Source organism: Emydura macquarii, unplaced genomic scaffold, assembly GCF_026122565.2.
Source record: "Emydura macquarii macquarii isolate MOO-44397 ecotype Brisbane River unplaced genomic scaffold, CSIRO-AGI_Emac_v2 contig_499, whole genome shotgun sequence".
In the NCBI taxonomy this organism is placed as follows: Eukaryota; Metazoa; Chordata; order Testudines; family Chelidae; genus Emydura; species Emydura macquarii.
The window spans coordinates 3,951,738-3,966,049 of NW_027130636.1; the positions used below are offsets into that span (position 1 = coordinate 3,951,738).

General features: G+C 49.6%; 1 protein-coding gene across 4 annotated transcripts in view; it reads right to left on the reverse strand.

Moving 5' to 3' along the window:
- Positions 1-14,312, reverse strand: part of VPS8 (VPS8 subunit of CORVET complex) — a 223,567-nt gene that overhangs the window by 34,288 nt on the left and 174,967 nt on the right. For all 4 annotated transcript variants that reach the window (XM_067538775.1, XM_067538776.1, XM_067538774.1 and 1 more), the window contains one exon: positions 3,889-3,969. In XM_067538775.1, coding sequence (XP_067394876.1) covers positions 3,889-3,969 — 81 coding nt within the window. The remainder of the gene's footprint in view (positions 1-3,888; positions 3,970-14,312) is intronic.

Consider the following 14,312-nt stretch of genomic DNA (forward strand, 5'->3'; position numbering starts at 1 on the left):
GATAAAAAATGCTGCGAATTCCAGTCTGCCACAATACTGACAATTCTATCTTGCTGATTTGTACATTTTTAAAATGGAATTAAAAATCAAAGGCTTTTCACTGTTAGGAATTTGTTTCCTAGGCTGTTCCACACTTTGTTCTTCTGTTTGTGTTCTCATAGCGTATACATACATATAGAAGCCCACTAAAAAGAAATAAAATCCTGTTTAAGCCCTACACACATTCTGCCTAGTTTTTTAGATCTCACAGCACTGCAAGGAGGAAATCAACGGTACTTTTCTTTAATACAAGTTCAAAGCACCTATCACTGGCATGGGAGCTTTATTGTGTCTATTATCCATAGGGGAGTTTTATTATTACACCGAACACTTTGAAAATGGAGCAAGACCTATGCAACCCATGGAGTTCTGTGATTGTTCCCCCATCAGGCCAGGCGTGCTTGTACATGCTGTTATGCCTCTAAAAGACTGAATACCTAAAGACTGGCTAGATAAATGCATACTTACATTTTCAAGTTGATCTGGCACATAAGGAAGACTGGCACAGTAATAGTGTGCCAAGTATCTGGTTAGCATAATTCAAAATGCAATGGGAGAATGAACTGTCCTTAAAAGGAAAGGCTCAGCCTAGCCCGACAGCATGGTGCTGCAGGAATGAAACATTCTGAGGCTAGCATGTGGATGGCAGGTGGCATGCTACTTGCTGCAGTGAGGCAGTCCCTCCAAACAAGACTACGAAAACAGACACTACTTTTACCATGTCCTCTGCTTGATTGTTGACGTTGATCCCGATGTTAAAAGGAACTGAAAAGTTACTGTAAGTCTCGATTTGATGAGGCAACATCAAAACGATTGATGTTTGAGACATGGCCCAATCAATGTCTTTTCAGTGTTTGTCCAGAAGCACCTTTTCCTATGAATGCTCTGGGAGCCTTTCCCCCCACAGGTGAGTTTCTGCCCCCTAAGAGGGAGGTAGGTGGGCAGCTTGTCTTTCTAGTCAAGGCAGCAACTGAGTCAGTTTCTGGGGCAGTGAGTCTCCAATATGTCAGGCGAGATTCTCTCCTTTGTCTATGAGCCCCAGCCTTGTTTCAGTGAGTTAGCAGAGCTTCTTCTCTGAGCAGAGCACACATGGCAGGATCCCAAGGGAAAGCATTACTGAAAGAGGAACATTTGAGAGGTTTCTTGTCTTTTATGCTTTTGCTTTCTCTGCCTGAGACACAAAAGAGCAGCCACACATAGCTGCAGAGGTCAAACCCCCAGGGATCAAAGAGAGGGAAAATCCTGGATGACAACGGATGGTTCCCATCAGGAAGTGAGGAGGAAATGTCCAGTATCTGTGCTGTCACAGATTGCCCCATGAGCCAGGGGATATTTGTCACACACTCAGAGGGGATCAAAGACAAATATTTCTGCTATGTCAAAACAGAATTGACTCAGGAAAAGGCTTAGACAACCTAGCGCGCACACTCTATAATGTGCTCTATCCAAGACCAGCCCAAACACCATGTGGAGCTCTTGCAGAATGAAAAAGTTTTGTGAGCGTCTGAAAGAGGAACTCAACTCATGTAAAAAGGTGGAGGAGTTCCAAGTAACGTGTGTGTAATCTTCCCTAACTGGACATATGGAAAGTAACACAGCAAGTGGTCTTTCCTCCATTTGTCAGAATTGGTCTTGAAAGGAGACCTAACTAAGAGGCTCACTCCCTGAAACTTGGGCAAAAAAGCCTAAAATGGACTTTGGAATTTACTTGCCAAACAGAAAGAGAAACTCAGTGAGAAAGAGCTGGACCATCATCAGGCCCGTCCTCCTTCCTCCAGCAACAACTGGACATGTTTCAAAGATAAGCATCCTACTAAGAAAGGAGAGTGGCTTGTCCAAATCCATATCATCTCTGCACAATTTTATCATTCCTCATTTCCCCCTTCAGGATTATTCAAGGACATCAGCTCCTGAGAGGACACACTGGGAGAGGTACAGATCAGCTCATAAAGCAACAGAGGTTGTGCTGGTGTTCCCTTAAAAGAATAGAACCAAAGGGGACAGTCTGTTCCAACCAGCATCTCACTGAGGAACCTGAGTGCAGGCAGATGAGCATGCAAGGAAACAGTCCCTTGGGAGGAGGGTTACCGACACTGAGATCAGGATAGCTGAATTTGAGTAACTAGCATGGGGGATGAGTTTGAGGAACCAACTGTTCACAGCTGCAGAGTGAATCTCCTCTGACCACATGGCCCACAGGCCTTATCATGGGAACGCTGCACACCACTCCATTCTCTGCAAGCCTCTGACTGGTTACTCACCTCAGGTAACGGCACAGGCAGTGACCTCCAATGAGGAGTGGGGGAAGAGGCAGTATATGCCACCATTTTGGGGGAGTGGACCTTGTTTGCAACAGGTTGCACGGTTCCAGTTGCATCACTAATCCTGTAGTCCAGGTACAGAAAACGGGTGTGGACTAGAGGAGTGCAACAGAGCAGGCCTGCCAACCAACCCTAGCGGTCTGGGGCCTAAATCCTTGAGCCCAAAGCAGAGCTGCTATGAAGAGCTGTTTGCTGTGGCACAGAAGCAGAAAGACTTGGACTGTTTCACAATTCACAGGGTTATATGCAATGTGGCCAACTATTGAGTTTATTGCCAGCCTTCCAATATTTGGTGTTTTTCTTAAACCCCAGCTCCCAGAGTCAAGTGATTATGTGAGAATCTTAAATTTCACTTACAAAAATAAAAGGTAAGATTTTGGCCTCAGTTTCAGGGTGTGAAAATATGATCCAAGTGAATTCTAAATGCAAATACAGAGAACTCAATTTACCACTGTTAAAATTAAGCCAATCTCAATCAAGCCTTTTAGGGGCTTGATTTGATTTTTGAACCCATTGGTTTGGCAATATGGGAGGAGTCCGGAACACACCAAAATGTTTTGCCCCATTAGCTATTCATGCGCCCTTTGGGGAAGTGGCTAAAGACTAGAGGATTCTCTGATTACAGGATTCTCTGAGTATGAGAATGCATAGTACGCTGAGGCAACCGTAGCAATAATTTACATGGAAGCATGATTTTTTAAACCATCTTTAAACAACTAATTTCTCTATTTTAAAAAAAATGAATCCAAGGTTAAAAGCTTGAAAGAGAGGTAGGGGGTGGTGTAGACCAACATGATAATGAAAGGGGGGAGAAGGAAGGGCTTTGGGGAAGATCAGGAACTCCATTTTGGGTATGCTAAGTTTCAGTAGACAGCTGGAATATCCACAAGACAGATCTCTTTGACAGAATGAGATTTTCATCTCAATGGCAGAAGAAAGGTATGGAGTAGAAAGGTAAAGGTATCAGCTGACAAAGAGTCAGACTCCCATGGACAAATTTCAACAAGAGCCCAATTTTAAAAAAAAACTTAAAAAAATATTAAAAGAAATCATACAAAAGCTACATAGAAATTCAAAGGGCATGAACACTAACCATGAAATTCAACTATCAAAGGCCACGTCTAGAGAACGTCAGAAATTCATGCCTCAATTTAAGTAAAATTTAAAAACACAATTTGAACTATGGTTGCCTCCACAATAACATGCTAAAGTGTGGGTTAATACATGTTTAATTGTGTAGTTGGCAATCTATTTAAAGAGTGATTTCCTTGTAATTGCTTCGCTTTTCAATGTCTCATAAAACTACATGAATACACACTTCTTTTGAGGGCGACAAAAGTTTGGTTTCCATTTACCTGATTTTTTTATTGCTACTAATGTGTTAATTCCTGACACTTAGTGAACCGGGGGGGGGGAAGGGGGAAAGGAGGGGAGAGAAGAAGAAGAAGAGTAACCCCTCTTCTAGGCAATATTAGCTAGGTCCTTTATCCAGCTATGGGGTCAGAAAGAAGAGACACACACAACTTACTTGCTCATAGTTAAATGTGTCCAGCATCCCCAGTACAAGTCCCTGAATTTCTCCAAGTTTCCCTTTACCATAAACTGGATCCTGTGTTAAAAAATTAAAAGCTGTGGTTAACAAAAACACAGAGCATGACAGTTTACATTTTATTGCTCTCTGTTTATTCCCATCAGACACTGCAGTTACTATTAAAGAGTTAGTGTTTAGAAATATTTACCACACTCTATATATAGATTTATAAAAATAAAATAGGTAAGAAGCAGATCCTGATATCTTACTGGCAGTCATCATGCTAGGGTCAAACCATCCCCCTTCCCCCCACCTAAGTTTCATTCCTTCATTTTGCAGGATCACTTTGCCTGTTGCTACAAACTAAAAATTTGCCCAACAGCATGAACTCAATTTGTCTTCTCAGTAACTTGTATCATAGTATCTCCCAAGTAAAGTTTAAGAAGAGAACCAACGTGGCCAATAGTCATGCAATCTCCTATTGAAGAATATAGCCGTCTTGCCAGAACAAAGCCTGGCTCAGGATTGAGCCCAGTGCCCCTAATAAAGTACAGCCTATGGTGCACACAGCTGCTTGGGAATGGCAAAAAATGTTACAACACAGTTAAGAGAGAGGAGAGAAACTCTGCACAGTAATGCCAAAAGATCTCTGAATCCCTCTAGAATGCACGCGTGCTCTCTGTATGCCTGCTGGTAGGTTAGAACAAATGTCACCTTTTTTCTTTGAAAGAATGAAAAAGCATAGCTCGGTGCTAAGGAGGGATGATGAAATACTATTCCCAAGATAAAAGGGACAGGTCTCGCATCTCAGAAATTTCTAAAAGGGACGTTTCACATGCCAAAATGGCAACTGTAGACAAAACTATTTTCTTGCTTTTATTTACTCCTTTTTAAAATCAGGTCACAGAAGTTCAAGAGCGGAGAGAGCTACAAGCTCAAACCCATTTCCCCGGCTGGGCCAGGATATGGGCCTTCTTGTGTTTAAGATAAAGAAGAACTCACTTTACATTTCATGATAAAACTAGATCATATCAGACACACAGATAAAGTCATAAAATAGAAGTAAGAGAAAACCCACAATATTCATGCTAAAAGTTTAAATACAAAGAAGAATACTGAAATCATTAGTTGATAATTTCAGGATGCAACTAATCACATGTAATGGTATATATAAAAGGTAGGTTCCAAACACTTCGCTTAGCAGACTAACAGGAAATAGTTAGACAAGCTTCCAAAAAATTTGCCTGGTTAGTCCAAAATCTATTGTTAGAATAAAAAACTTTAGAAAAAAAGCACTTAGAAGTGGATTAGTTGCATAGCAGAAGTAAGATTGTTAGATGAAGCCAAAATAATTGATTTATAATGCTAGGTTTGTTATCTTTGTACTAGTTACAATTGGAATATAAAAGAAATACTACAGTCACCCAATTACACAGAATACAGGAACAATGTAAGATAAATCTGGCAGCCTGCAGACAGTCCAAATATTTAGTGGCTCCCAAAATGCTGTCACAGGGAGTTTATTCATTTTTTTTTAAAGCAGAATTGTTGGCTGTATAAATTACATAAGAAAATGAGATACAAGGGGTGATTAATACATAAGATAAAGTACAGTTGAGATGAGACAGGACAAGGTACGAGTTACAGTGGAGACGAACTGTAATGTAATGAATATCAGCAGTTCTTCTGGCATTTAGTTCATTAATAAAGCAGTACCCATAATGCATTCAGCACTTTCCAGACAGACAGCTGGGACAAGCTGCTCATAACTTAAGAACAGAGACAGAGAAGTAACCAGCGTCTAGGGAGAATAAAACAGGGTTACTTACCAGTAACTGTTGTTCTTCGAGATGTGTTGCTCATATCCATTCCAATACAGGTGTGCGCACGCGCCCCGTGCACAGATTCCTGGAACTTTTTTTCCCTTAGCTGTCACCATAGGGTCGGGTCAGGCGCCCCCTGGAGTATCGCACTCATGCCACGGTACATAGGGTGCCGCCAACCCTGCGGCCCCTCAGTCCCTTCTTTTTGCCAACTCCGACAGTGGGGACGGAGGGTGGGTGTGGAATGGATATGAGCAACACATCTCGAAGAACTACAGTTACTGGTAAGTAACCCTGTTTTCTCTCTTCGAGTGATTGCTCATATCCATTCCAGTATAGGTGATTAAATAGCCATACCTTGGAGATGGGTAGGAGTCAATGGTGAGTTGCTCTCATCAGCACAGCTCTGCCAAATTCCGCGTCCTCCATCGCCTGCTGTACGATGGCGTAGTGGGATGTGAAGGTGTGGACCGACGACCAGGTCGCTGCTCTGCAGATGTCCTGCAGGGGAACTCCTCCCAGGAAGGCTGCAGATGAGGCCTGGGCTCTGGTTGAGTGCGCTGTCACAGCTCCTGGAAGCGGCACCTTCGCCCGCTCATAGCAGGTTTTAATACAAGTAGTGATCCAGTTGGAGATGCGCTGGGTGGAGACAGGTGAGCCCTTCATCCAGTCCGCCATTGCCACGAACAGCTGCGTTGACTTCCGGAAAGGCCTGGTCCGCTCGATGTAGAAGGCCAAGGCTCGTCTGATATCCAGCGAGTGCCATCTCCGCTCCCCCTCTGAACCATGTGGTTTGGGAAAGAACACGGGGAGGAAGATATTGTGGTTATAATGGAACCGAGACACCACCTTAGGCAGGAAGGCTGGGTGGGGCCTCAGTTGGACCTTATCTTTACAAAAGATAGTGTAGGGGGGCTCCGAGGTTAAAGCTCTGAGTTCGGAGACCCTCCTAGCCGATGTAATGGCCACCAAGAAGGCTACCTTCCAAGAGAGGACGAGCAGTGGGCATGTGGCCATGGGCTTGAAGAGGGGTCCTGTCAACATGGCGAGGACCAGGTTTAGATCCCAGGGAGGCACCGGGTCACGGACCTGGGGATACAGCCTCTCCACCCCCTTTAGGAACCTGACTGACATGGGGTGTGAAAATAAGGATCTGCCTTCCATTGGCTGGTGGAAGGCTGAGATGGCCACCAGGTGTACCCTAAGAGAGGCCAGAGCTAAGCCTTGTAGCTTCAAATGGAGGAGGTACTCCAAAATCGCCTGTATGGGTGAGGAGCTCGGTGGGATACCCCGGGACTGAGCCCAACAAGTAAAACGCTTTCACTTGGCTCGGTACACCACCTGGGTGGAAGGTTTCCTGCTGCTAAGCAGGACCTGCTGGACTTGCATGGAACAGGCTCTCTCTTCCTCCGTCAGCCACAGAGTCTCCAAGCTGTCAGGTGGAGGGAGTCCATGTCCAGGTGGAGCTCTCCCGGTCCTGGGTGAGCAGGTTGTAACGCCTCGGGAGTGGCAGCAGCAGGGCTATGGACAGGTCCAGCAGTATGCTGAACCGGTGCTGTCTCGGCCAAGTTGGGGCTATCAGTATGACAGCTGCCTTGTCTCTCTTGATCTTCAAGAGGACTCTGGGCAGCAACGGGATGGGGGGAAACGCATACGAGGGTCCCCGTCCAGTCTATAAGGAACGCATCAGAAATGGAGCCCAGCTCGCAACCTCAGAGCGAGCAGAACCTCGGGCATTTCCTGTTCCAGGACGACGCGAACAGGTCCAGTTGGGGAACACCCCACTTGCGGAAGATGAAAGCTACCACCTCCAGCTGTAGCAACCAGTTGTGTCGGGGTAGGAACGACCTGCTGAGGCGGTCCGCCTCGTTGTTCCTGACCCCCGGGAGGTGAGAGGCAGATATATGAAAGTTGAGCCTCACCGCCAAGTCCCAAAGCTGAATGGCCTCCTGGCAAAGAGCCAAGGAGCTCACTCCCCCCTGCCTGTTCATATAGAACATGGCTGTTGTATTGTCCATTCTGCCCTTGAGACACCTGAGGAAAACCTTGCATGCCAGGCGGACTGCTCTGAGTTCCCTGACATTGATGTGGAGGGACCTCTCGCCTGGTGACCAGCGCCCATGGGTGCTCAGGTTGCCGCTGATGTGTGCTCCTCATCCCACATCTGAGGTGTCCGTGATTAGAGTAACCGATGGTGTCAAGTCCCTGAAGGGAACTCCCTTCAGTACCTCCCTTGGGTCCTTCCACCAGACTAGGGAAGTTAGTATCTGAGAGGGCACCATAAACACCCTGTTCAAAGGATGTCTGGCTGGGGCGTACACGGAGGCTAGCCACGTCTGGAGAAGCCTGAGTTTGAGGCGAGCCAGCCTCACCACATACATACAGGCTGCCATGTGTCCCAACAGCTGGAGGCAATGCCTGGCTGTCGTCGTGGGGGACCTGAAGAGATCGTCGATTATGGCAACCATCGCCTTGAAGCGAGGCCTTGGGAAAAAGGCTCTGGCCTGGGTGGCATCCAGTGTGGCTCCAATGAACTCTATGCGCTACACCGGGTGAGAATGGACTTCTGCTCGTTGATGAGCAGCCCCAGGTTGGTGCATACTGCGCACGTGAGCTCTAGGCTGTTCCTGACATGGGCCCTGGACTTGCCCCGGATCAGCCAGTCGTCCAGGTAGGGGAATATCTATACTCCCCTGTGGCGCAGGTGGGCCGCAACTACCGCCATACACGTCGTAAACACCCTGATGGCGGATGAGAGGTCAAAGGGCAGGGCTGAGAACTGGTAGTGGCCACCAGCTACTACAAATCGTAGAAACCTTCTGTGCCCCAGGAGAGTGGAGATGTGAAAATATGCGTCCTTCAAATCGAGGGCAGCATACCAGTCCCCTGGATCTAGGGTACGAATGATGGAGGCTAGGGAAACCATGCAGAACCTGACGCGTCTGATGAACTTGTTCAGACGACGGAGATCTAGAATGGGCCTCAGGCCCCCCTTGGCCTTGGGGATCAGGAAATACTGAGAATAAAATCCCCATCCCCTTTCCTGTGGAGGAACCTCTTCCACATCTCCCAGCTGGAGGGAGCAGACCTCCTGAGTGAGGAGCTGCTCGTGAGAGGGGTCCCTGAAGAGGGACCTTGGGGGGGAGGGGTGAGGAGTCTGGAGGGAAGGCCATAGCCCCTGTGGACTATACCAAGGACCCATTGGTCCGAGGTAATACTTTGCCAGTGGGCGTAATGCAGCCTGAGTCTGTGGGCAAAGGGCCAGGTGAGATCCAGGGGGAAAGGAAGAGAGCCACCCTCATGCACACCGTCAAAAGGACTTTTTATTATTGTGGCCCTTGTTTGGGCCTTGCTGTGGCTCTGCCAAAGAGCCCGAACGGTCAAGGCGGTTGGGGCCCCGGAACTGTTCCCGACCCCTCCTGGGTTGAGTGGGTCTGGGGGACTGTCTTGGGGGAGGCTGAGGTTGCCACTGAGCCTGAGGCCGAGACTGGCGCCTCGAGGCCTGGGAGGTGTAGAGCCTTAAGGACTGCAGCGTAGCCCTCAAATCCTTGAGGGCATGGAGCTTGTCGTCGGTTTTGTCCGAGAAGAGGCCAGCACTATCGAATGGTAGATCCTGGATGGTCTGCTGGACCTCTTGGGATAGCCCCAACAATTGGAGCCAGGAGCAGCAGCGCATGACTATGGCCGAGGCCACAGCCCTGCTGGCAGCATCCTCCGCGTCGCTCGTTGACTGCAAGGCTGCTCCTGCCACAGCAGTGCCCTCCTCGATGACCGTTGAGAAGTTTGCCACTTGATCCTGAGGCAACACCTGTGGTAGGATCTTAGCTAGCCTCTGCAGTGAGGACCAGAGGTTAAGGTTGTACCTCCCGAGGAGCGCCTGGTGGTTAGCGATCCTCAGCTGCAGAGTCGCTGTCGAGTAGACCTTGTGGCCAAACAGGTCTAACTTCTTAGCATCTTTATTTTAGGGGGTGTTACCTTGGGCCCCCTGTCTGTCCCGCTGGTTGACCGCGTCCACAACTAGGGAGCATGGGGCAGGGTGATTGTACAGATACTCACACCCTTCGGTAGGCACATAATATTTTCTCTCGGCGCCCTTAGAGGTAGGGGCGCCCGAGTTGGGGGTCTGCCAGAGGCATTTTGCCAGCTTGAATACCCTCTCATGTACCGGCAAGGCCACTCTGGATGGGCCTGCCATCCCCGAGACCCCGAAGAGGGGGTCCTCCTCCTCCGAAAGCTCTTTCAGCTCTAAGTTCAGGTTGCTCGGCACCCTCTTGAGTATGTCCTGATGAGCTTTAAAATCAGGCAGCGGTGCCCTACGGTCCCGGGAGGCCACATCGTCCGGGGACGAGGAGGATTGAGGGAGGGGCCCTGTGGAGGGACCCTCCTCAGGGTCTGATCCCTCCTCGGAGGGATGGCCCTTGTCCAGCTGGCTCGGTTGCGGGGGGGGAGGGGGGGAGGGAGAGGGGTGGCAGGGCCACCGATGAGTGGACCGAGATGGTAGCCTGGCCCATTTGTGTACCCCAAGGCCCCCAATACGGCCACTGCCAAGGCTCCTGAGGCCATGCTGGAGCAGGCATCGGTGCCAACTGGGACACCTGATGACAGGACCTGGATCCGGAGCCGCTAGACCTCCGCTTACTTCCCCTTACAGGAGGGCGGCTCCTGGAGGACGACGACGGTGAACGCCGGTGCCGTCGTCTACGGTGCCGGTGCAGAGAGGAGCTGCTGCTGGAGCTTGAGTGTCTCCTCCGTCCCGACGTCTTCTGGCGATACATTCCCCTCTTGGGAGTGGTGCCATCGGTGCCGGCGCATGGAGCGGGACCATGAGGAGCCGAAACCACCGGTGCCGAAGCCTGATAGGTGTCAGGAGGCACTGGGATCCGCGCCGGGCTAGGTGCTGGGGATTGAGACTGGTGCCATGGTGATGTACGGTGCCGAGCTGGGCTCTCCACGGAGGATTGAGAGCTGGAGCTGTGACCCCTGAGTGAGCCTCTAGACCGTTGTGGTGCCGAGGAGCTCGATGACTCGGTGTCGGAGCTGGGAGGGGAGCTCGCACTCTCTACCCTCCTTGACCGTCTGGGGGGAAACTTGGACTCCTGTCTCCGCCAACCACCGGGGCCACCCAGCGCGAGTTTACCCCAAGACGCAGGTCCCCTAGCCCTCGGCCGAGGGGGGAATGGAGGCGTGGGCAGGCCCATGAGGGCGCGTGCCGCAGCAAATGCCTCCAGCGTCGACGGTCCCTGCAGGGGTGCTACCCCACTCCGCGGAGTCAGGGAAGGCTCCCTGCGTGGAGATGCCGGTGCCGGAGTAATCTCGACGGCACGTGGCTGGGGCATCCCCTGACTCCCCCCAGGCCGGGTGGGTGGTGCGGGGGAGTCTCGGCACGCGGTGTCTTTATCCCTACCGCGCTTCGATGCCGGGCCCTGGATCGATGTCGGTGCCGAAGGAGCGCTCCGCACTGAGGAGATGCTCGTTGCCATGGGGGAACGCGCCAGTTCGGAGTCTGGTCGGAGTGCAGACTCCATAAGGATAGCCTTCAGCTGCGCATCTCTCTCCTTTTGGGTTCAGGGCTTGAAGGCTTTATAGATTTTAGATTTGTCCTTGTGGTGCTGCTCTCCGACGCATCGGAGGCAGCGATCATGAGGGTCACTCACTGGGAAAGCCTTGGCACACACGGTGCAGGCTTTGAAGCCTGTTGAGCCAGGCATGGCCCAACCTGAAGGAAAACCCCTGAGGGTTTCCTATCTATCTAATTTAATTTAACTTACTATAATACTTAACACTACTTAAACCGTAAACAGTCTAACGACAGCAATCAGAACAAAGGGGATGCTACTTGCTAGGCAAGAGGCAAATGTTGCAGCAACCGTCAACGGACGGAAAGAAGGAACTGGGGGCCCGTGGGGTTGGCGGCGCCCTATGTACCGCGGCATGAGCGCGGTACTCCAGGAGGCACCTGAGCCGACCCTACGGGGCTTGCTAAGGGGAAAAAAGTTCCGGGAATCTGCACGGGGCACACACACACCTATAATGGAATGGATATGAGCAATCACTCGAAGAGAGAACATTTATGTCCATTTCAGTGCACAAACAGTTCGCTGAAGTTACGCACTATTAGCCATGGTTCTACTGATGTCGCCATGGAGAGAGCCGCCATATCAGCCAAGGCAAGTGAGGCCTGTAATGCTGTGTGCGCGATTAGGTGGCCCTCAGTGATACTGGCTCTAAACTGCTCTCTTTTTTCCTCTGGTAAATTATCAATAAAAGTTGCCAATTTAGAAAAGATTGTGTGGGTATATTTTGACAATAACGCCTCATAATTGGCTATGCAGAATTGAAGTGTAGCAGACGAGTATACCTTGCATCCAAAGAGGTCTAGTCTCGTCCAGTCTTTATCGTAAGGTGTTGCTCTGCTATGGTGCTGTTTACCTCTCTGATTCATAGTCTGTACTACCAAAGAGTTCGGTACAGGGTGGGAAAACAGGAACTTGTTATCCTTGGAAGGGACACAGTATTTTTTATCTGAGCGTTTACATGAAGATGGTACAGTGGCAGGTGTCTGCCACATGGTTTTTGCAGATTCCATAATTGTGTCATTAATGGGTAATGCAATCTTAGAGGATGCAGCAGTTTGTAATGTCGCACAACTTGTGGCGTACTTCAGGAAATATCCCTGGAAGAGGTACGAGAACCTCCAACATCCTTTTGAAGTAGTCCTGGAATTGTTTGAAATAGTCTCCAGTAGTGGGTGGTAGAGATATTATAGTTTTGTCTGGAGAAGATGATGATAACTCTGGAGGAGCCAATGTCCTCCTGATCAGATGGTACATCAGATTCATCACCTATCTCCTCGTGTGGTTCAGAGGGAGGTGCAGCCATTGTTGTCGGGGGACAGTGTGGTGCTCTTGACCTTGGTGGGCTAAGGTCCTTGAGTGTTGGGTCCTGTACATGGCCCAAGGGTTCCAATGCTGCCACTGCGGTGGGAATGGCATAGAAGGTGGTACCCATGGGTGTCTGTACCAACTGGGTGCTTGAGATGTTGGGTGGTGGGACGGTCCCGGTTTGGGAGAATGCACAGGAGAGGAGTGGTGAGGTGAATGTATTTGACCTTCCTCCTCCTCCTCATCACTGGACAGTAACTGGTCTGCCATGAGTGTTGTAATAATGTGGCTCGGTACCGAATGTGCTAGTGCAGCGCTGGTACCGAAAAGGGGGGATTCTGGTATTATTGAGACTACCAAATCACCCTGCCTGAGAAACTGCTGCGGTGCCAGGAACATCGGTACAGGCACTGGTGCAGCTGGCATAGGTATTATTGCCGTCAGTGCCGAAGGTTTCACCAGTACTGTAGGCGGCAGCATAGGCTGGCATGCTATTGATGTGGTCGGTGCCAGATGTCTTTTCAGTTCCATAGGTACCAGGGCTGTGCGCTTTTCCTTGCCTTTAGTACTTTTGTCTAAGCTTGTCCTCTTAGGGTCTGTAGAGAAGGAACTGAGGGACCATTTGTTGCACAGCATTATGTAACCGCCAAAAACAGCGGAAGACGGCAATAGCGCATGCACAACCTAACCAGGCACTGTTATCATAAATCTATCTCACGCGCACGGCACTCGGACACCTAAAGTGGAGCACCCACAGGGACACTCCTCGAAGAAGGAAAAGATAAGTTTCAAAGCTCCCTTTCTTCTCCCCATAAACACTTACGTAATGCTGATTGGCGCTACGGCATTGACATGCCTCTGCAGAGCTCTGCCCTCCAGTCAGGGATGCTGAGTGTGGCCTGCAAGGGGGCAAGGATTTTCTGTCCAACAGCAATATAGTTTCAGTCCCTATTCCAAGGATACAAGTACAGAGCAATGCCACAGAGTACTGGCACTATATTCCACAGGAGGGGGTGGTTTTAGCTGATCTCACTCCTGAGGGTAACAAAGATACAGTGTCCCTTAGCCACCCAGGTCCCTATGCTACTAGCCCATTTGATGCATTGCAAAGGATCTCCTTGAAAGAGTCACCGAGATCTCTCAGGAGGTTACAAGGGACATCCCTATGAACACAAACTGTTCTGCAGGGCCCCTGCCACCTACCTCAATAGGGGGATGAAAAGCAGATGTCAACTATCATTGCTTGTTCTCACAAAAATAAAACAGAGTTGATACTGGTGTGTCATTAACTTGGGAGTGGGTCGGACAATATCTTTACATTTAAACATTGTAAGAAAAAACATATACACACGCTTATCTGAGGTCCCCTTCTCCTTCATCAAGCTCATCAGTGCTCTCCTAGCATGACTGGCTAGACTGTGGGGGGAGTCTCAAACAGGCCCTGGCTCATGGTATGTCTGGAGCCCCTCTCACTCCCCATCTTTCACCCTCCTTGCTGTTCACGGCAGGGGTCTCTGTATCAGGCTCCTCCGAGGTATCCATGGTGCTCTGTGGGATGCTGGTGACGTCTCTGCCAATGCGGCATGCAGCTTATTGAAAAAGCAGCAAGTCTGCAGCTCAGCACCAGATCAATTGTTGGCCTCCCTGGCCTTGTGGTAGCCCTGGCAAAGTTCCTTCACTTTCACATGGCATTGCCGCTGATCCGTCATACCCTGTT